Raw genomic sequence first — 24,084 nt, 5'->3', positions numbered from 1 at the left:
CAATTCATAATTAATGTAATTTTGGTAACTTTATAAAAAGGTTCCATTCGTTAACATTAGTTAATGCATTAGGTATCATGAACAAACAATGAACAATATCTTTTTACAACCTTTATTAATTATAATGTTAGTTAATAAAATTACAATTGTTCATTGTTAGTTCATAGTGCATTAACTACTGTTAACTAATACAAGTTTCGATGTTAAAAATGTAATAGTATATGTTGTAACTAACATTAAGTTCATTAGCTCATGATAACTACAGTAATGTTGTTAAATAATGTTAACAAATGGAAACTTTTTGTAAAGTGTTAACAATTTTACTGTGTGGGGCATAAATATATAACTTATATATATATAATAAATATATGCACAATATAACTTTCAAAAGTGTGGCAAAGGGCACTTTAAAAAAAAAAAAAACAACAACAAAAAAAAAACATTTTTATATATTCGGAGATCGGTATCGGCCTCCAATTTCCTGATCGAAGCACCACCAATAAAAATATGACAATGAAATTTAGACAGATAGTAAGAGAAAGTAGCACAGAGAGGGAAACAGGAAAGAAAGGCAAACAGATATGTCGGCTCATCCTCATCAGTGCTGTCAAGAACACTCATTGAGTGCTGCCCAGAATAGCCTGGCAGAGTCAGGTGACTAAAGGGTTAACAGACACAATCCTGCACGCTTTCACCCCCACACTTCAAAGGTAAGCCGTTCGTGCATCTGCCAAACCCAGGGCCTCTTAAGAGCTGCTTTTGACTGTTGTGGTTGTTAAAAAAAAAAAAAGAAAAATAATATTAAAGTGTCCCATATGTGAGCTTTTCAAGTCCTGCATACTAAAAGCACTGTCTGTGCCATTATCATGCTCCTTAAAAACAGGTACATAAAACAAAGCTGCAGCAAAACCACAGCATGATGAAAAGAGAAGCTTCAAATCTATTTTACAATCATTAACACCTCTTATAATTAGGGGTGCACCGATCTGATACCTGGATCGGTATCGGCTCCAATACTGAAGCTTTTAAACGGATCGGGTATCGGTCCGACGAGCCCGATCCAAATCCGATACTGTGTGTTAGTCATGTTCGTTACTGTCAAGCTAAAAAAATGACATAAAAGAACCATTAAAACACAATTAAAGTAGTTCATATGACTCGTGCATTTTATTCAAAGCCACTTGAAGATGTGCAATATCTCTGTGAATCACAAAATGCTGTGTTTAATAAGTAAATATATAAAAGCGTGAGGGTTTAAAAGTTAAAGGTATTTAACTATACAAAAAACGGCTTCTTTTCTACTGATGACTTATACTGGAATTACTGTTAATTTTGCTGCTACATTATCCAGTATACTAGTTAACAATAAAGTGTTCTTTACATATTAAAGAGCACACACGATTAGTTCCACACAATAAAGTAAAGATATTCTAAACTGATTATGCAAAAAAAAAAACAACAACACTGGTATCGGATCGGCCGATATTGAGATTTCTGATATCGGAATCGGAAGAGAAAACGTGGTATTGGTGCATCCCTACTTATAATGGTATTTTGGTTAAAACTTGCTTGGTCACATACACTGAAGAAACATACACTGCATGACATATCATAATTTAATATTATAACTTGGTTTCAGTGCGTTTGATTAGCCTCACTTGGTTCATTTTAGGGAGACAAAAGAGGATATGAGGTTTCTCTCCTAAAAAAGAACACACATCAATGTTTAATCATACTCATTTTAAGTTTTACATTTACAATGGAGACAGAGATAAATTAGTTATCATTATCAGCTACGGTTACTGCACACTTTTCTGCAGCTTAAATGGTATAGTGCTATCACTCAAAAAAAATATATATATATATAATAAATTGTATATATATATATATATATATATATATAGGCACTTAATTAAAATAACTGAAGCAACACAATTCTAGAAAAAATTGTCACAACTTGATTTCATTGTGTTCTATCCAATCAAATTTGTAAATCTGAACTTTCAAGTAATGATTGATTTGACAGCTGCTTGGCTCTATAAGCAGTTGCAATCAAATTGACAGTGCAACAGTTTCACTGTGCTTACACTTGCTCACCTGGCACATACTAATGATTAAGAAAATAAGTTTGACCAACATATGAAAATTAATTAAATTAGATATTAGCCAGTTTAGTTTGACAAACCTAATATAGTTGAGTTAAAACTACTATAGTAAATTGATTTGACCTAATCCAACTAAATTACGCTGGTTGAATGAATCTGACTTAATCTGAATTTAATTAAATTGCTTGTAAAAGCTCTCTCAAATTCAATAAATTAAGAGTAATGACTTAATTTAAGGTAATGGGTGCAATTCCCAGGTAACACACAAATGCATAAATGTAAAGTCAGTCAGTAGGTTTCTTAAAAAGAGGAACTGTGTGATCTTCAGAGGTACATTTTGACTGTCTGCAAATGTAGTCTGAAAACTAATACAGATCAATCATCCGAATTCTTCTAAGCTTTAAAATCTTTAACATCATCAGGCCACGACAAGAAGAAACAGAACTTCTATTTGGTGCATGCAAACCAAGCACTAATCTGCCAGGCGGGATCTTAAGAACATCACGCTTAAGTCAAGCCACGCCAACATTCCCTGAACCGATCAAACCATGAGCACAACAGAGACAGGCTGATGCTTTAATGGGCTGCGAAGCCTTGGTTACATTCCTGTGCAGAGCCATGCCTCTCAACCCAGAGAGACATGGGCCAATGGGGGCATTTGTGAACCGCAGCTTAAACCATTGCTCCTTTAGCTGCCCGCACGGGGCCTAAAACCAGTGGCAAACAAACAATAATCATTAAACAGGACCAGGGTCAGAAATTAACCAAGGCTCTAGGCACAGATGCCACAGAAAGTGACCAAAATGCCCCAGATTTTTTAAATAAGGGGCAAAAAATTTTCCCATAGTGAATTTGATCCAAACACAAACTTGTGAAATGATACATACAATTAAAACGTACATTAGATTCTTATCAATAGAGTATTTATTGTGTTATGATATCTTGTGTAGCTCTTACACCTACTTTTATATTTGATGTTAATTTCATTTTAGAATTAACAGTAGGGCTGCAACTAATGGTTATTTTGATAATCGATTAATCAAACGATTATTAGAACGATTATTCGACTATTCATCAATTATTGAAATGATTAATCATTAGCTCTTAACCGATTATTCAGCTTGTGCCCCAACTTAAAAGGTTGTATTAAACATGCTTACTAACAATAAGAGGACAAAATCATCTTTTTAAAATACATCTATGACATTCACTGAATTAAAGGGGAAAAAATACTTTAATTCAGTAAAGAAATTCATTGCAAAAAATCCTATTGTTATCAAGTGTTTTTGTCTTTTTTTCCCATTTAAAATAGTCTAAAAATCCTTAAAACAAGATACATGTACTTGAGAAGTAACATAAGATATGTAGACTTTAAGAGAATGTATCTTAAATATAAGTGTATTTTGTATATGTGTATTTTTTCACTTGGTTATACTTCTGCGAGTGCAGTAAAGTCAAAATATACTTGTATTCATGATCTATTCTCTACAAGCAAGACTAAATATCTTATATGCTGCTTCTCAGGTGAATGCATAATTTTTTTTAAGGATTTTTAGATATTTTAAAATATTTGTAAAATATATTCTCAGATAACAATTTTTTCTTCTGCAGAAAAGCTGCTAAAGAAAATATATGTTTGAGTTTTAGATATTTATATTGGAAAACAAGCCAAAACCATAACAAAAAGTATTTTGTTGCAGTGTGTAATGGGGCGAAGACTACCCTCTCTCACCTTTCTGTTCACTTCAATCCATTTTGAACTCACAAAAAAATTATTAATTATTAATAAATTAATAAAGCTGCATATTGCCAATTTTCTTCATGATAAGAAATGCACAGTGACACATATTATGATTCAATAAGTCACGAGCCATCACTTTATAATCGAGCTGCAAGTGTGCGCTCAAGGGATAAGGGACAATTTTTTTTATTGTCGATGTTGTCGATAACGTCGACTAAACGTTTCAGCTCTAAATAACAGCCATAATTATAGACACATGTCATGAGAATGCATGTATTTGTAATTTCATCTTTATCAGCATTGGCTAACAGCTCATGAATGGAGGCTGCTAACGTGTAAATACAAGCAAGTCAAGGGCTGTGATTAAGAGATGGAGACAGAGATATTGTTATCTCATAGGTCTGTGTGTTTGGATCTGGTTAGAGCAGCAGCAGGCCTGTGGGACACAGGTTAAACAGGCCAAATCTGTTTGTGATTTGTTTTGTTATTTCAAATAAGACCAAACTGTTGGCAACAGAGTTGGAATAGCATGCAAATCAATTCAAGCACAAATTATATGAGAGTGGGGACACCATAACATAAGTCAGTGGTTCTTTGATGAAACCAAATATATGGGAATCGTTTTCTCTTTCCTTGTAAAAGCTGATATTGGTAATCCTATTTATTTTGCTAACTGTGCAGGATTACCTGTACAGAGTTGCTTTTAATTACTTGCATTTAGCATTGTTTTTCCCTGCTGTCCGCAACCCTGTTAGAACAGACCAACAGACCATTTTTGGGTTATGACCCACCAGTTGAGAACCACTGGTCTAAATTATATAAGGAGAAGACAAAAATGCAACAAAAAAATAACCACAACAGCATTCTAAACTCAGCCTTCCTCTGATTCTACCAACTGCTAACAAGTCACATTAATAAGACATGCAAAACATAATACAGGACACACATGGAATTCCCAGAGCCCACAAATGAGGCATCACCTTCAACAGAAGGCTTCTAAAATGACTGCAGTTTAGCATTTAGCACTTCTATTTTGTTCACACACACACACACACACACACACGACTATGAGTCAAGCTCAAACTGCAAGCGTAAACAGTAAATGTGGTCCAATAGGTTTCAAAATTTGGCTGTCTATCAGGGCAAAGACAGTTATACCATCATATGGCATCTCTATAAATATTCTAGACTATGAAAGTCATACTACATGTATATGGGTGACAATTATAAATGGCAGATATGGGTTTTTCCCAGAAAGCATCAGACCAGCAGTTTGCCACTTCATATCCTGCAGACTTAATATGTTAGAAAAAAGCTTCACACAAGTCTCTGCATAAAGCACAATTATATTCAATTTCATTTTGCTTTAATTTTCATTTTGAAGACAGGATGTAATCTAAGCTTGTAAAGTGGTTTCCAAATTCACTGCACAATATGTTTACTTTAATGGAGCATAATTTCCTGCAAGCTGTTAAGGATTTGAGGTCTAATTACACAGATCACTTCAAAAGCTATAATATATATATATATATATATATTAGTATAAAGGATGCTAAATATATGGATTTCACTCAAAAGTTGTTGTTTTTTTCAATGTAGTTAATTAAAATTAGATAATGCAATTTTTGAACATTTTGTCATAACTTATTTTCATGCATGCCATTTAAATGTGTAAAATGGAAGATTACTTAATGTATTTGCACTGGGACAATACTATACATGAATAACTTTCATTTGTCATAATGAGAAGTATGGAAATTCAGATCCAGACCAAGACAGACATTTTATTTTCGGAAACAAATTTAAGTTTGTACATCAAGACTCACAAGAGACTTTCTTCTATGGAACATAAAATTAGGCAGATTGACAGTCAGCTTCTGTCACATTCACTTTAATTGTGTCTAAAAATCTTCTTTTGTGTTTAACAAGAGAAAAAAAAAAAAGTAATATACTTTTGGAAAAAAAGGTGAGTAAATAACGCCAATTTTAATTTTTGGGTGAACTATTCCTTTAAGAGTGAATCTAAGAGAATTAAATCCAGCTCTGCATGTCACGTAGGCTCTCTGTGGTAGGGCCACAGCCAATTTATCTAAACTTTCGCAGCTGCATGCCTGAAAAGGCACCAGCTACACTGAAGAACACCATACAAAAGCAGCACCAAATAGATAACACAAAGACCAAGCTCACTATGCTCATCTTTGAAACCCTTTTCTTTATGTCTTTGGCCACTAGCTCTCAGCAGAGTATTTGTTTGGATATATGAATAGAGCCAAACATGCCACACTAACAATATTTAACCATAGATTGCATCTGAGCTATTTGTGTGAGTTCCTCCCAGCCCACCCATGCCCCCCTTTCAGAATGTGCAGGGGTGTGTCCAAATGGGTGGCCTGATTTCATTGGCCACCCCAAATTCTAAACTATGATTGGTCATTTCCCAAGTCAGAGGCAGGCCAATAAAACCAGGTAAAACTTTGTTGGTTTAAATCGGAGCGGGAAGCAGCATCAAGAAATGACAGTTGAGTGTACTTTTTGTACAGTCATCCAAAATGAAATATGGCTTGAATGCGCACTATAGATCGCGCTGCATGTCACATCCACGAGACCACACCCGTGAGGTGGGCTTGACAAAATCAAGCGAGGGACCATCTCTATAAACAATGGTTCCATTAACTGCAAACACTGTGCATGACATCAAGCACTATGATCGTCCGTCCCGTCACCAGTGTTTGAAGTGAACAGGCCAGTACTTTCTTCTATCCCTTTTCTGCCCTGTCAACTAGACAAAAATTGTAATGCTGTTATCATCTATACATTTCATCATCTTAGTCTAGCTAAGAACCATTTATTCAGATATTAAATGTCTGACTGACATGTTAAACCGATCACTTTTTACGTAATGTTTTGGGATGTGTATACCATCAGTGTGCTTCATAAGTAGTTCATGAAATATGTCGGGATATCTTGTTTACTTGCAACAATCTGCCTCAAACAGAGTTTTTAAATATCTTTTAAAGATACGATGTCACGAACCTTGTAAACTTTGACATATTCTTTATCATTATCAAGTTTGAGTTAATAGGCCTATCAATTTTTGAATTTGCAGAAATGTGCTTCTTCATATAGCCTATATATTTCCTTTGATAATATAATACATTCAGTCTTAAATTATCTTGCCTAGTACATCTCTTAAGAAAATAAGTAAAACTAAAAAATAAATTAATTAATTGGAGATCAGGAAAACAGTTTTAATATCCATTTAAGTAAATTACGTTTTTTTTTTTTTTTTTTTTTTAAAGCAACATTTAATTAAATAATCAAATTAACTTTGGCAGTCCCAATATATGTCTATTTTGAGTACACAAAATTGAAATCCATGCACATTCTCCATTTGTAGGCTTATGATAAGATTAAGAAATATCAAAATGAAACAATTGACGTCTTGATAGTATTACATCACGCCACGGTAGCTTAATCTTTCCAAAACTCCACAAAACTGCAGAGAACTACCGTCTGTTCAATGTTACGTGATACGCTGTTATTAAAGAGACAGGAACCATATTAGCAGTGTTCATAACATTTATGCAGCTCAAAGAGACCACAAATTATACTGAAAAAATACAAATATTTAAAAACACATGCTATTTGGAGTCATCTGTGTTTTGCAGTATTAACATTTACTAACAATTATCCAAACAATTATTAAACTAAACATTTGACTATTGAAATTCCTGAAAATGTACATATATTATTTTTATTATCATCATCATCATCATCATCATCAGGGACGCCGAGTTACGCTTCACACAATGTGTGGTTCCTTGAATGAGTCTGTGCCCCACATGGGCCACCCCAATCATAAAAGTCTGGAAACGCCACTGAGAGAGGGAAACCCTGGATGAGTTTTCCTCTATTGTTGTACTTCTGGAAGATAGCTATAAATATAGCAGCAGGCAACCGTGCAGATTAAAAGCAGACAATGAGCAACAGGAAGCGATTTTGAGGAAAGGTCAGGCTAAGATTACATAGACGGAGATTGGCAGGGTGGCTGGAGGTCAGAGATCCCCTAGTTTTATGGCCCCACTGCAGATCCCAGATACAGGTAAGTCTTTCGTGGACTAATACACAGAGTGACTAGATATACAGTATGCTGGCTTTAACACTGTTGAGTTTCGATGCTGCAGTACATCAAAAATGGTTGCACTGAAATCTCTAGTGCAGCTGACAACAAAAACAAAACAAAAAAATTTTATTGAAAAATTAATTCATGCTGAAATTCCTTAAAATATTATGTTTTGAACAGCTTTCTCTACCCCTTAAGGCCTTGATTTACTTCCGGAGAAGTTCTTATTCATTCTTTGTTCAGGGGCAAAAAGAAGTTCTAAACAGCCGAGCAACAGTATACTGTTTGCGAAAATTCAGACACCCGCCACACCGCTGTGGGAGGTGTTTAGAGAAGTATTTAAATATGAGGATGCTACATGTAAAACCTTAACTAATGTGACATTAAAATGTGTTATCAATGTCTTAATGCCTAAATCTATGAGTAGAATTCACATGAGGTCAGTTAAAGGAGTTGTTTTAACCACTCAATGATGATTTAAAGTAATATACACTGGCGGCCAAAAGATTGTAATAATGTACAGATTTTGCTGTTTCGGAAGAAAATTGGTACTTTAATTCACCAAAGTGGCATTCAACTGATCACAAAGTATAGTCAGGCCATTACTGATGTAAAAAAAAAACAGCACCATCACTATCTGAAAAAAGTCATTTTTGATCAAATCTAGACAGGCCCCATTTCCAGCAGCCATCACTCCAACACCTTATCCTTGAGTAATCATGCTATATTGCAAATTTGGTACTAGAAAATCACTTGCCATTATATCAAACACTATTGAAAGCTATTTGGTTCGTTAAATGAAGCTTAACATTGTCTTTGTGTTTGTTTTTGAGTTGCCACAGTATGCAATAGACTGGCATGTCTTAAGCTCAATATTAGGTCAAAAATGGCAAAAAAGAAACAGCTTTCTCTAGAAACTCGTCAGTCAATCATTGTTTTGAGGAATCAAGGTTATACAATTCTTGAAATTGCCAACAAATTTAAAACTGAATATGTCATACAAAGTCTTCAAAGACAAAGGACAACTGGCTCTAACAAGGACAGAAAGAGATGTGGAAGGCCCAGATACAACTAAACAAGAGGATAAGTACATCAGAGTCTCTAGTTTGAGAAATAGACACCTCACATGTCCTCAGCTGACAGCTTCATTGAATTCTACCCACTCAACACCAGTTTCATGTACAACAGTAAATAGAAGACTCAGGGGTACAGGCCTTATGGTTAGAATTGCAACGAAAAAGCCACTTTTGAAACAGAAAAACAAAGAAAAGGTTAGAGTGGGCAAAGAAACAGACATTGGACAACAGATAATTGGAAAAGCGTGTTATGGATCTTAACCCCATTGAGCTTTTGTGGGATCAGCTAGACTGTAAGGTGCATGTGAAGTGCCTGACAAGCCAGCCACATCTATGGCAAGTGCTACAGGAAGCGTGGGGTGAAATGTCACCTGAGTATCTGGACAAACTGACAGCTAGAATGCCAAGGATCTGCAAATCTGTCACTGCTGCATGTGGAGGATTTTTTGATGAGAACTCTTTGAAGTAGTTTAAGTTTACAATTTTTTTTTTTTTCAAACTGTAATAGTAATTTTTCACGTTATTAATGTCCTTATTATACATTTTGATCAGTTGAATGCCACTTTGGTGATTAAAAGTACCAATTTCTTTCCATAAGTGCAAAATCTGTACATTATTCCAAACTTTTGGCCACCAGTGTATGCAGTACAAAATTTTGTATTGTTTATTACATTACATTATTAACTCATGACGCTACTGTGCTAACACGCTATACACGGACATGCACCGATTACACTCTGTTATTGTAATTTATACTTATTATTATCATTATTATTATAATTTATACTTATAATTTACACTGATACTATTGCAAAGATGAAAGTATAAAATAAAAGTGTTAATGTGCAGAATAAAGACAAAAGAATGATGATAGGCTTACTTTGGGCAGATGTGTAGATGGGACATGAGTGAATGGGCATTTGAGAGTATTGGAGTAGATCTGATTCCTTTTGTAGACTAATTTATAAAAAATAAATAAAAAATTGCATGACATGGTCTTGGAAAATTTCTTTACATAAACAGTCGTACAGATGTAGGTAAATCTGCACAAGCTCGCTAATAACTCTACATGCCGGTGTGTTCTTGTTGACTGATTTTGACTGACTGAACATAAACGGAATGAGCTGTCAAGGTAGGTGGAGCTCCAGGTCACACCTAACAATGACATGGACCAATGCCAGTAAGAAGGTGTTAAGCAGTCGGTTAGAAGTTTTCCTAAACGTTTGCCCAGGCGAGCTGTTACGAATCACCGAAACGAACACAAAGGCCAGATTTTGTTCTAAATGATGTCACATCCATTCATTCTTCAATTTAATATTAAGTATATTTGGGCCTTTAGTGTACACTCACTGAGCAATTTATTAGGAACACCTGTACACCTACTTATTCATGCGATTATCTAATCAGCCAATCATGTGGCAGCAGTGCAATGCATAAAATCATTCAGATACGGGTCAGGAGCTTCAGTTAATGTTCACATCAACCATCAGAATGGGTAAAATATGTATCTCAGTGATTTAGACCATGGCATGATTGTTGGTGCCAGATGGGCTGCTCAAGCTGACAGAAAGGCTACGGTAACTCAAATAACCACTCTGTACAATAGTAGTGAGCAGAATAGCATCTCAGAATGCACAACACAGCGAACCTTGAGGCGGATGCTCAACAAAAGCAGAAGACCACATCGGAAACCTTAAGACCAAAGTGTATCTAAGAAAGTGCTCAGTGAGTGTAGCTTGTAGTTATGAATAAGAAATTACTGTAAACTTAACATTTCTTGAGTCACAACACTGAGCTGGGTAAAAATATAGATATTCTAAATAATTGCGATCTCATTTGAACAATCCCCAAATATTGATTCTTAAAATCCTAAGATCAATTGATTACTTTTACTTTAAAGTTTACTTCAGTTTTGTTTGTGTTGATTATTATATCTGTTAAATAAATAACAATTAAACTACACAGTTTGGGTCCTATTGTAAAGTTTTGCAATTTTGTTTCAAGTTAGAAGTTTCCCTGTATAATTTACAGCATTAGCCAAGAAAGAATGTTTACATATGTAAGCAAAAATGATAAATAAAATATTCTGATTCAAATACATGCATTAGAATCAAAACAAATCAAATCAAAATTGGAATCAGGTCGAATCAAGAGTTTGTGAATCAAATCTTATCAAATTGGGAATTACTGATACCCAGCCCGACAAATTAATGTAACAAACAAACAAACAATTTTTACACTGATGACAACTCTATCATTGCTAAAATTTGCAACCAGTCTTATCTGGTGGAATCTAAAGGGAGGCTGTTTGCAAACATAAATCAACATTATGTTTAATGATTATTGATGAGCTAACCAGTCAGAGAAAAATGTGTCACATAATTTCATTATAGGATTTTTCATTTAGCTAATTTGTCTTTTGAGTTTTAATATATTGCATGTCCCAAAAATTCAATTCAACCCTGACACCTCATATTAACCTCTGAACAAAAGTCATGGCTGAAACTTCTACGTGAAAGGAGGGTGTGTGCTTGAAAGGATATTGCATTTCCTCTGAGTTACGAACTCATGCTGAGAAGCTGCCTTCTCCTTCCTTTAAGTATTACACATATTACTCAACTTTCCATCTTTTGAGTAGACAACTAAAGTTGAAGCACTGTGCCTTGTGATCTGATTTTGTTGTCTTGCAGATACCTTTTAATATAGGCAAACTGTTATAGCTATATTAAAGTTACACAGGACCATATAAATATAGAAGAAATGATGTTTGCAGGATTTAACCACATCCAGCCACGTGCTCTGTCAAACATCTTAAGTCTAGCCTTTTGACAGACTCTCTCCAGGGTTTAAACATAGACCAACCAAACCAAAGTAAACACATGGGTTAGGAGCTATTCTCAAGACACTCAAACAGACATGATCTAAATCTTGAGCATTTAAGTCCTAAATCCAAGAGCGATGTTTCCTTAGTGTACAATACATCTTAAATTGTTTACCAAAATCTGTTCCTCATTCTCCTCGAACTGTCACACAGGTATCTAAAAATAATGTGCCTCTCCTTCCTGGCAAGCCTTGCAGGTGGAACACTTTCAGGTCCCTTTGAATTACTTTTTCTTTTGCAACAAAGTCTACAGCAACAACATATGTCATAAGTTTACTGAAGCAACAATTGAGAAGTTTCTTCACTTATAGCAGTTGCTACAAGGTTTCTTGTTTGTTGTGTAAACGTTCCAAAAGACACTTACCAAACAACACCGAAAGCTCCGTATCCGATAGGTCTGTCTGGCTCAATATCCAGCTGTTGCTGCAAGTGATGCGAGTGTTGGTGGTGGTGATGATGCGCCTTCACAGCGGCAGCTTGAACTTGCGCCGGAGCCGCAGCAGCTGCCGGCCCCGGAGCTTGTCCAGGAGCGGGCGAGGGGAAGTACGGCTGCTGCTGGTTCGGGTTCAGCATCACCGCCGCCGCCGCGGCAGCAGCAGCGGCCGTGGAAGCGTGCTGCTGTACGGGGTGTACGGCGGCGGCCGAGCCGGGGTGCTGGAGGTGATGCTGGCCCGGGTGGTGATGGTGATGGAGGTGGGCGGGTGGCGGGAGATGGGCTAGCTGGTGGTGATGGTGCGGGTGATGCGTTGCCACTGCCGAGGTGCCTCCGCCGTTATAAGCGGCCATCATTTTCGCGGCATTGGAAGCCGTCGTTCCACACAGAGCCATTCACTCACTCAACAGCCCAAAAATGAGAGGTGGGAAAACAAAAACAAAACAAAGAGGGACTACAAAAAGGCTGTTTAGGATAAGCGGCAGTGGTGGTCAAACTCTCATTTGGCTGTCATGTAGCCAAACGACGTGTAAATCAGAGCAGAAATGTCCGACACATATCAGAATGAGTGTGAAAATGTATCATACTAACATGAGAAAGATAATTTAGCTAACTCTCAAGCTTTATCTTTTTCTTTGATCTGACCTACTTCCGAGGATCTTTCTTTTTTATTCGTTTTAGACTAGCAAATAAATAGCAATCGCGCGCATTCAAGAAACCTCTCGTGAAGAGAAAACAAAACAAAAGTAAAAACGAGAGAGGGGTTAAATCAAAATGTTAATGCGACCGAAAAGAAAGCCCACTCCCCCCATAATAAATAAATTCTACACGGCCTTAAATCTCCCTCATGTTGGAGGAACAAGTAAGCACCTTGCTTCACTCGAAACTCGGGCATGTATGGCAAAGGTAATCCGCTAATAGTACAAGTTACGTGGGAAATGCAATATTAATCTTTTAGATTTCTTCATATTTGCCATTTTGGGCTGATTTCCAGCCCTGTTTCCACCGCCAGGACTGTATGCAGCTTGCAGAAGTTACGCGGATCTCAGTAAGGCCACCGTTGCCGACTCTATACTTGCTCGCCAGCTTACTTGTTTCAATTTCAGATGAATCTAAATAAGAATTTTAAATTCTTCCGCATGAAGAAGAAGAAGAAGAAGAAAAAAAAAAAAAAAACAAACTCGCGCAGGAGATTGCTACACTGTATCGATCCGGGAAGCGCTAGTTTTTGCAGTATGGCGCTCTGTGCAGTTGTTGCTGCTTTATGTTGCTCTCGAAAAGACCTAAACTGTAGATGGATATCTCCAGATCTTCTCCAAATGTCAAAATCCCCCAAGCCCCTCTATTCTCGAACCACCCATCACGCTGATCAACTGAGCAATCCCTTTTCCTGGAACGAGGAAAACATTCTTCCGAAGGCGATCAACTTATTTTCCCCATCGATGTCGTTGCGCGCGTTCACCCGCGTGCCGTCTTCGCGCTTTTAACAGCTTGTACATATGTATCCAGTGAGGAAGAAATCAAAATCAAAACACCCAGTGTTCCTTGCAGTCATAAAAACGGCGGCCAGCGTCCTCACCTCCCAGCCTGATGGTGCTGCCAGGACCTGGGAAGGCACACGCGCAACTCTGCTGTCTTGGGTACCCGTCTGTTTCTCGTATGACTGAAATGTTCTTGAACCAATCACGTTCTGTTTCTGAAGTAGCACAGCCAATCAGCGAATAAAAGGAAGAGAAGGCTGTCCCACCATAATAAACAGGCCCTTGTTGCATGTGAAACCAAGCGCCATTACGGCTATGAGATACTGTAAAAGACTGTGAAAGTCAATGGGGCCGTTGAGCCGAAATGGCGAGCAAGGGGCGCCACTTACCCAAATCTATTACGCGAGACGTGCCATCCAATTGGCACCTGCCATTGAAGTGAATCCCTTGTCTGAAAGGAGAGCTATGATTCGCTGTCCAATGATTTTTCAAACAGCAAAAAAAAAAAAAAAAAAAAAAAAAAAAAAGTATAGTAACAACAAGGGCAGTCAAATAGAGCCTATACTATACAATATATTTATATTTGAGAAATATATTATACAATATACAAACTTTATTGTTTGTTGTTACAGAACATAACAATATGAAAGATAACGTTTCATTTTATTGTCCAATGAACTATGAAAATAAATAATAAATAGACAATGATTTGTTCATAATTATTCAGTCAGGATCACAGAAATTAATTGTTATTTGTAAGAGATACTTTTAGGATATATAAGATTTAGAATCCTTTTCACACTAAGCACTATATTTGATCAAAATGTTTTTAATCTGAATACTTATTGAGGATGTAAGCATGACAATATTTTGACAAGGATGTCTTTTACTTCATTTTACATTAACTTCCAAATAATAAAATAATACTTTTAAAGTGAATAATTTATAGCTTCATATGCATTTTGCATGCAGTTTTCCTTTCTAGTTTTTATAGTGAGGTTGCTTATGAGGTTGGAAAAATTAATCATGTTAATCATGCAGTTTAGAGTCTACAGCTGTATACATTCCACACCTTTGACCTCAACTCTTATATGTTTGCTTAAGGATAAATACTTCATCTCAGTAGGCTCTCACAGCAGTGAAAGTGTGCTGATGCATGCAGGTGAAGTTTATTTGTGATGTAACTTAAAGCTCTGTTTACGCATTTACTCTGCTCTGGGTCCACTGGATTGCAAAGTTTGTGAATATTAAATCAGCAATCATTTGATAACAATTGGGAATTGTGGTTTTAGACCTTGATTAATCTACTTTTATGTAATGGCCTTTACATTTTATTTGGGTGATTTTGCATCCTACTGCTCTTTTTTACTGCTCTATCAAATCCACCTATATATAATTATTGTAATTTCCTTGAATTAAGCCACTAGTGCATAGACATCCTATAGACTAAATCAAAGTGATGATCAGCTGCAGAAACTTCCAGAAAGAGTGACTGTTGTACATGTCTAATTAACTATTGGAACTATTTAAAACTGAGTAATTAATCTCCTGCCCAGGTCCAAAATAAACTAGTGTCCTCCTTTAAGTGCAGGCCTAGTTCTAATGGATGTGTGGGACCCGTTCCACACTGAGTCTGCCTGTATGTAAAAAAAAAAAAAAAAAAGGTATTTCCAAGACTTTTGAACCAGGTCCTATTGATTTGGACATTGTCCAATCTGAAAATGAAATACAGCAGCTGCAGTATCTAAATCAATAATGGCAGCATATCAGCCACAATGACTTCACATCTCTTTAGGTCAGATTACTGTGATAAATATGCACATACATACAGAGCAGGGATATTCATGTCCAGTAAACTCACATGTCATTTAAGTAAATAAACATATCATTGCAACAGCAATTAATATTAAACTAATTAGCATCTTGTTAGAGCCCTGAAAAGGTGGTCCCTCTTTCCATATATGCTAGGACTTAGTTGTTCATATTTAATGAGGCCTCTTGATATTACTGATGTAAGATTTAAATGAGAGTTTATGGAGGATGTCACAGACTCCACCATCTTGTTTCATTGTCTTCATCAGCGTTTCATTGCATCATGAAGCTTTTCATCTGGCAGATAAAAAAACTTCCAGAGATTCAGTACAAGCTTGGCCATAACATCATATTACACACATAAAATTTTAGACTCTCTGTATCAACACTGTCTATTAAACAGTACAGAACCTAATGAATAAGGTTGATTCAGTCATATTAAATCTTATTTGACTTGAATAAAGCCAGTTAATTTCGATGTTACCACATAAAGCACATTTTGAGGTTACCTGACAAAACCACCTTTACAGTATATCCATTGGTCTGAAAGCATCACATTTATTCAGTTATGCCAATCATGCTTTCAATTTAAAATTGAAGTAATAATTTTTGATTTCATGTTCATTTCTAAACATGTTTTTCCCATTAGTCCCATTTAAAGGGTCATGAAACCCAAAAACACACTTTTTGAGATGTGAACAGATATGTACAGGATGCACATTACTGAAAACAATGATAGAACTCATTATGTTTATTGTAAAGGCAAAGTGGTTATTTTTTCATTTTATTGAGCCATTTCATTCTTCCGGTTTCAAAAGGAAAGTTGAAGCAATGTCACAAAAATGAGGTGTATGTGTACTCCAAGTTATAGGACAGCACGCATTTACATCTCTATATTCTGAGCGTTCCTCCACATTATTCATGAGAAGGAGCACTTCCATCCAGTCACAGCGCTGCCTCATTTATGAGCTCACATTACAGTCACAGCGAAGAAAGGCTCATTTGAGATGAGCAAGTTCTGCACAGCATCGATCACCGGTGATCACTGCGAGTTGCATGTGGTTAGAAATCTGTCCAAGCAGTGGCGAACTCAGGCTGTCTATGGGGCAAGGCGAAAAAAATAAAAAGTGCACCAGCTGCATGTGGTGGGGCACCAGTGCGCAGAAATTCGTGATGCATTTATTTTTTTTTAAATGTTTTTATTATTTACATTTTTTTATTTTCTCCCTTTTTCTCCCCAAATTGGAATGCCCAATTCCCAATGCATTCTAAGTCCTCATGGTGGCGTAGTGACTTGCCTCAATCCGGGTGGCGAAGGACGAATCTCAGTTGCCTCCGCGTCTGAGACTGTCTATTCACGCATCTTATCACGTGGCTTGTTGAGCACTTTACGACGGAGACATAGCGCATGTGGAGGCTTTACACTATTCTCCGTGGCATCCACACACAACTCACCATGCGCCCCACCGAGAGCGAACCACAATATAGCGACAACAAGGAGGTTACCCCATGTGACTCTACCCATAGCAACTGGGCCAATTTGGTTGCTTAGGAGACCTGGCTGGTGTCACTCAGCACACCCTAATTTCGAAATCATGACTCCAGGGGTGGTAGTCAGCATCTTTACTCGCTGAGCTACCCAGGCCCCCTCATGATGCATTTATGATGAAACGGTTCCAAGATTAAGATTACAAAATTTTATCATGTGACACAGATTTTAAATATAACTACTACATCTCTGTAATAAAAACACACAGGGAACTATTAACTATTTAACCATTTATCACACACACACACACACACACACACAGTAATGTCACTGACAATGAGCTGTATATTGAGGAGCTTAGTCGGGGTAAGGAGATAGTCAGGGTGGTGGAATCAGAGTAGAATTCTTCTTTTGGCCATGAGTTTGTAAATATCAATGACCTCGTTTGGGTCAGCTGGGATGTCCCTCTCAAAAGATAGCAGCAGAAGATCTGAGAGCCTGCCTTCCCCACATCTGTTCCTTAGCTGGGTCTTGATCAGATTCAGTTTAGAGAATGACCGCTCTACTGAAGCAGTTGTCACTGGCAATGTAGCATATATTTTGAGGAGCTTAGTCAGGGTAGGGAAGACTGTGTTCACATCGTTGACTTTAAGGCACCTTAGCATAGCTTGCACATTGCTGGTTGGAAGAGCATAGGATGAGTAGAACACCTTGAGTTCAGTGACAAGATTTTCTTCCTCCACGTCATAAAACTGGCAAACATCTCTAACAGATAGAGCAGCTCTGTCATCTGTCATGCCTTTCCAGTGACTTGAGATGATAAGACAGTGAAGATCCAATAGGACTGCCCCAGTTGGGGTGTCATCCTTCCCCTTGAATCTCTGGTCAAGCTCCTTGGAGAAGATGTCAATAAAAGTAAAGAACACCTTTCCCCGGTAGTGCTCCTCCAAGCTCTGGGCTTGATGGTCCTCTGTAGAAGATTGGGAGCTGTACCTTTCTGTGTCAGGCTTGTCCAGGTATTTCATCAGGGACCTCAGTGTCAGCTGCCCCTGCTTGTTCTTTGGCTTTTGAAAAGAGGAACTTGAATTCCTCATCTTTCCTCATTGCTTTCACCCTTCCCATGACCCCTTCCACAATGGTGTATGACACTGACAGATCAAGGTCCTTTCTCTGGAGTGCAGAAGAAGCAATGGCAGTCTCAGTGAAGACAGGTGTGGCGATCTCCATGCACAGAATAAATTCAAAATCTATGCTACACAAGAGCATCCAGGCATCACATGGTATACATCTTAAAAAAATAAACCAAACCAGAAAATGCAGTCTACACACATTAGTAATACATCTTTAGTAAGCTGCCATCTTTCCATTGGTTTAAATATAAAGCATATTGCTATGTAACCTACCTCACACACTGTAGTGGGATGTGAAGGTTACAGTTCAGACTGCACTAAACCCCCCCAAAAAAGAGGGGCACCAGGAGGGCATTTTTCGCTATAGAGGCATCCCATGAGGGCACATTGTCTCGCATGTAGGAGCACGTAGAGGCCAACTAATTTGCAGCCTACATGGCACTGCATCACATTATCTCCATTGGAAGGGCACCCACTATGACACTTAATCACCTTTCCTCACACATAGGGGCACCCATGAGGGCACTGCATCACAATATTTCCACTGGAAGGGCACCCATTAGTGCACTGCATCACATTTTCTCCTCTGGAAGGGCACCCAGAGGGCACTTCAACATATTTTGTTTTGCACATAGGGGCACCTTGGATGACACTTTATCACATTTCCTCACACATAGGGGCACCCTAGAGGGCACTGCATCACAATTGTTCCATTGGAAGGGTGCCCATTAGGGCACTGCATCACGTTTTCTTGCATGTTTTGGCACCCTAGAGGGCACTGCATCAGGTTTTCTCCACTGGAAGGGCACCCTAGAGCGCACTTTATCATGTTTTCTTGCACATTGGGTCACCGTTGAGGACACTCTATCATCTTTTATCTACCATAAGGCCATTCAAGAGGGCACTTTTGCAGCGTTTTTTTCTAACATAGGGGCACCAGGGGGTGCGATCGCAATTTCATCATATTTATTTTCATTTTAAAGAAATAGAATTTTAATGATATCCACATTATCAGTAACAGCGCATAACAGCAGGTGGCAGTAATGCACTGTTAAGTTGCGATCCACCAATAAAACTGAAAAAGAAGAAGAAGCAACAGCATTTGAATGTGAATCCCACGATATCTGCCTTTAACCTTGAAGGTGTCTGATCCACTATGAGAAGTGAGAACTGTCCGACTTGACAGCTCTTGTTTCACTCCTCCCCTGACTGCAGCCAACTACTCACGTCTACTTTCAAGGCGAGGCGTTTGGAATCTCAAACGAGCCTGAATTCATTCTCATGACATGGACGCCGCTGTTCCGCAGGCGTGAGACTTCAACAGCACTCAGGGAACAGAAATGAAAGCGGACTTTTAAACTAAACACCGTGGTCAGATCGAAATCACTCCACAAAACGCACTGTAGTCCATTGACCACCACAAGCATTTTGGCTGCAGTTTTCAAGTCCCTCTCCAAACATGCTGTTTTTGAGGAAGGGCAACGAGCGCTGATTCCATCTCCGTGTGTCGGACAATAGACATGATAAGATTGAAATCACAACTCAGAATGGACCAGTCTGTCGGATGGCCACTGTCGTGTTTCAAATATGAGGCAGCGGTATATTCCAGGTGTATTTGGGGAGGCTGTTCTGTTTAGACGGCACCGATCGCGTCTTCTCGCCGTGTGTCTAATAATAAACAGGACCTTCAAGCACGATGGCTTGTTCAAAAACAGAAGACAATTATGAAAACCCCAAACTCAAAGTCATGTCAACTCTATCTTTGATCTACTATACATCAAGTTTCCAGGATTTACGCCTATTGTTTACCGGTGTAGCGTTGTCATGACAATGCAGTTTAAATACTGGATATCTTTACACAGGCCAGGTTAGTAAGTGATTTTATCACACTAGAGACATGTTAAAACATATTATGCTTTAGTTTTGTGTCTATACTTTTTTTTTTTTTAAAACACTGAGTATATGTTTTGTGTATCGGACCTGCTTTTATGCCTTATTACTGCATGTGATTTTATTAAATGTTTTAGAAAAATCGAGGATGAGTCCAAATTATTTTCTGTGGCAAATCAACATTATGCCACAAATACTGTCAATAGAGTTTAGATTGGATTAAACCCGAAACACTCCTTGTAAGAATAAATATCTATGAATTATTTAAAGTCATAAAGCAGTGCTGGTTTTGATGGTATAGTGTCTGCTCTGAGTGCTGTTCTCACTTCACTCTTAAAAGTTAAAAGCTTAAAACACCCAAATATTTTTACAGATTTGCAAACTGTTCTAACGCTTTAACTCTTCCTACTTTTGTCCCATGATTAATATACAGCCCAAAACCTTTTCGTTTTCATCTTCACTCATAATGTCATGGTTCAGCAGCCAACTCTGTTGTGTGTGTGTTTTTGGAAGTAGGTCTGACCCCCTCTCGTTTTCCCTCTTTCCACCCACAATACCAGCCCACATATTTACATATTTTCACACACAATTCTAAAGTTGTTTCTCAGTCTGAGGTGTGAAAATTGGGGCTCAACTAGGTGGGTGTCCTGACACTTTAAGTGATATAAATAGCAAAACAAGATTTTGTTTAAAAAATTCTATTTTTATTTTTACAAAGTGCACACATTAAACAAAACACTGATAAGATACTCACAGCAGAGAAAGATACACTGACATCAGAACTGAGAAAATCAAGGACTGGTTCCAATTGTTGCCACAACTGTATGCAGCCAACAACAGATCCATGACTTTCAACTTAAAATCATGAAGGGCAATAAAATCAAATGTCTAACTTTTAGGGTAACAGTCTGTATCTTATCTGCTGGAATTACAAAAACAGTAACTAAAGGTGTTTCTTTTTTCCTTAACCCAGTCTTTGATTGTGGTGAATATTTTCATCATGAGAGTTTGTTGCAGGTGGAGCGTATGATTAAAGGTAGGGAGATAAGAGAAACCCAAATGATTATAAGCCTACAGTATGGATAAAGACACATCAATTTCTTAGGCTTCATGGCATGCTGTTACTAACATCAAAGTCAAATCAGTTATTGGGTGCAGTGATGAATGAGGGGTTTCCAGCCTCCCCTTATTAAGCTTTCAAAGCAAAACCAAGCTTTCTTGATAGATAACTTATGTGTTGTTTTAAGACTATAAATATGGGAGAGTTAAGACCAAGATTACCGTATGGATGTGCTAAAGAGAAAAAAAATAATAATGTGGTGGCGGGGGCGTGGTTGAGCATTCGCCCGGAGAGAGAGAGAAAGCAGTAAGGGTACATACCTGAGCGCTATGATGACTAACACCTGTTTCTGAATGCAGTAAGCACTGGGGAGAGCGACAAAAGGAGAGACCACGGCAGAGATGTGGAGAGAAAGACACAGCAGAGTTTAGTTGTGCTTATGACCCTGAGTGATGGCTGAAAAGCCACCTTTTAAAAACTGATAATAAAGACCTGAGTTTGAGTTCAACATACCTGATTCCCACTTCCTCCTTCCCACAATGCCAGAACATATTACAGTGGTGCCGAAACCGGGATTTTTGGAGGAAGTATATGCTCCAGGCTCAAGCAGAGGACCGGCAGGCGATCCGGAGCTTACTATGCAAGGAGAAAGCCCGTGCACGACCCCGGACATAGCAGCCACCATGCCTCTGGTCGCCCTCATGAAAATGGGGGCAGAAGATGATCCGGAGGCATTCCTGGACTTGTTTGAGAGAACTGCCGAGATCTGGAAGTGGCCGCGTGCCCAGTGGGTGGCCAGACTCCTTCCACTGTTGTCCAGGGAAGCTCAACTCGTGGCACGACATCTGCTGGTGGCTAATTTCCTGGTGTATGACAACCTGAAGAAGACCATCCTACGGGTCGGCCGCAGCCCCGAACAACACCAGCAACAGTTTCGCTCGCTAATGTTTGACGTGCAAGGCCGCCCATTTGCCTTCGCTGAACAGCTCTGTGACACCTGTCAGAAATGGCTGCTGGCTGAGGACCACGACACAAAGGAAGTCATCGATCCGGTGGTGCTGACGCAGTTTATCTGTCCTCTGCCAAAAGGAATGGCGGAGTGGGTCCAGTGTCATCGCACTGCGTCACTGGAGGAGGCCGTCCAACTGGCTGAGGACCATATGTCGGCATACCAGAGGGCAGAAGAGCCCTCCCACTCTCTCTCCCCTCCCTCTCTCTCCTGTCACTCTCTCTCTTGCTATGCCCTTTTTTCCTCCCCTGAAGCCGGCTCCCCATTCGTGTTTTTTTTTTTCCAGCCGCCGGTGCCCTCTATCTCTCTTCGCTCTCCCTCTCAGGTGGTTGAACCTGCTGTCGCAGGTGTGGACGTAACATTTGGGCCGGCCTTCTGGAGTTGCAGGGAACCCTGGCACTTCCAGGATCAATGTCCCGTGATCGAGCTAGAAACATTGGTCCAGGTCCCCGACTCTCCACGGGCTGCCCCCGATCGAGCCGGAGCTTACAGAATACCGGTGAGTGTTAAGGGGAGTACACATCAAGCCTTGGTGGATACTGGCTGCAATCAGACTATATACACCAATGTTTGGTTCAAGACGAGGCTTTGAGCACAAGTAAAAGGGTGAAGGTGAGGTGTGTGCATGGGGATATTCACAATTATCGTGTAGTGTCACTCATCATTAAATTTCAGGGGCAAAAGCGTAGAGTTGAGGCTGCAGTTAGTTCCCGCCTAACCCATCCACTAATTTTTGGAAACAGAATTTAAGACTCTATTAAAGGGAATATGTGTGGATGGATCATGCGAGAAAATTATTAGATGTGAGATGTGCCATGCCTTGGTGGGGGAGGCAGTGCCACATCAGGATGACTTAAGGGAGGGGTAGGCTTCTGCCCCTCCTGTCCTTAGCGGATTTCCTGAAGAGGATTTCCATCTGGAGCAGTTGAAAGACGAAACCCTTAGGCATGCCTTTGACCAAGTGAAAGTTATTGATGGTCAACAGCTCCAGCCAAACATTGCACTTTCATATCCGTATTTTGCTATTATAAAAGAGCGGTTGTATCGAGTGACGCAGGATGCTCAGACAGAGGAAGATACAACCATGTTGTTAGTACCGAAGAGCTGTTGGGAAATGTTATTCCAGGCAGCACATAATAATCCGATGTGGGGACATTTGGGGCAGGAAAAACACTGAACCTCATAATGGCTCATTTCTATTGGCCGGGCATTCGTGGCGATGTCCGCAGGTGGTGTGCGGCATGCCGGGAATGTCAGTTGGTGAAACCACAGGCCACACCAAAACCGCCACTGTGCCCTCTACCGCTAATCGAGGTTCCTTTCAAAAGAATTGGCATGGACCTCGTTGTGCCATTAGAACAGACAACATGCGGGCATCGCTTTGTATTTGTTCTGGTGGAATATACAGTGTGATACCCAGAAGCAGTGCCTCTATGCAACTTTTCAGCACGTAGTGTTGTGGAGGCCTTCTTCAGAATTATCTCCCAGGTGGGAATTCCGAAATAAATCCTCACCGATCAAGGCACCACGTTAATGTCACATACACTACGCGAACTATTGGAATTGATGGGTATTAAATCGATTCACACCAGTGTTTACCACCCACAAACAGATGGGTTTGTGGAGTGGTTTAATAAAACCCTGAAAAATATGATATGTAAGTTCGTACACGAGGACGCTAGAAATTGGGATAAGTGGCTCAAACCCTTGTTATTTGCAGTTTGAGAGGTCCCACAAGTCTCCACAGGGTTTTCCCCATTCGAGCTGATGTATGGGCATCGGCTGCGCAGTGTGCTTGACATCATGTGGGAAGCTTGGGAGGAGAGACCTTCAAACAGCAAAAATGAAATTCAG

General features: G+C 38.9%; 1 protein-coding gene across 1 annotated transcript in view; it reads right to left on the bottom strand.

Moving 5' to 3' along the window:
- The window catches only part of LOC127421750 (serine/threonine-protein kinase NLK-like), a 105,978-nt gene extending 91,920 nt beyond the window's left edge, over nt 1-14,058 (bottom strand). Inside the window, exon 1 of the mRNA XM_051664836.1 lies at nt 12,291-14,058. Within this exon, the coding sequence (XP_051520796.1) occupies nt 12,291-12,754 (464 nt within the window). The 5' untranslated portion in view covers nt 12,755-14,058. The remainder of the gene's footprint in view (nt 1-12,290) is intronic.
- Nucleotides 14,059-24,084: the final 10,026 nt, after the last annotated feature.

The sequence above is a fragment of the Myxocyprinus asiaticus genome, chromosome 31 (assembly GCF_019703515.2).
Source record: "Myxocyprinus asiaticus isolate MX2 ecotype Aquarium Trade chromosome 31, UBuf_Myxa_2, whole genome shotgun sequence".
NCBI classification, from domain to species: domain Eukaryota; kingdom Metazoa; phylum Chordata; class Actinopteri; order Cypriniformes; family Catostomidae; genus Myxocyprinus; species Myxocyprinus asiaticus.
The sequence above is the reverse complement of the archived record's forward strand: the minus strand, read 5'-3'. Positions and strand labels throughout refer to the sequence as shown.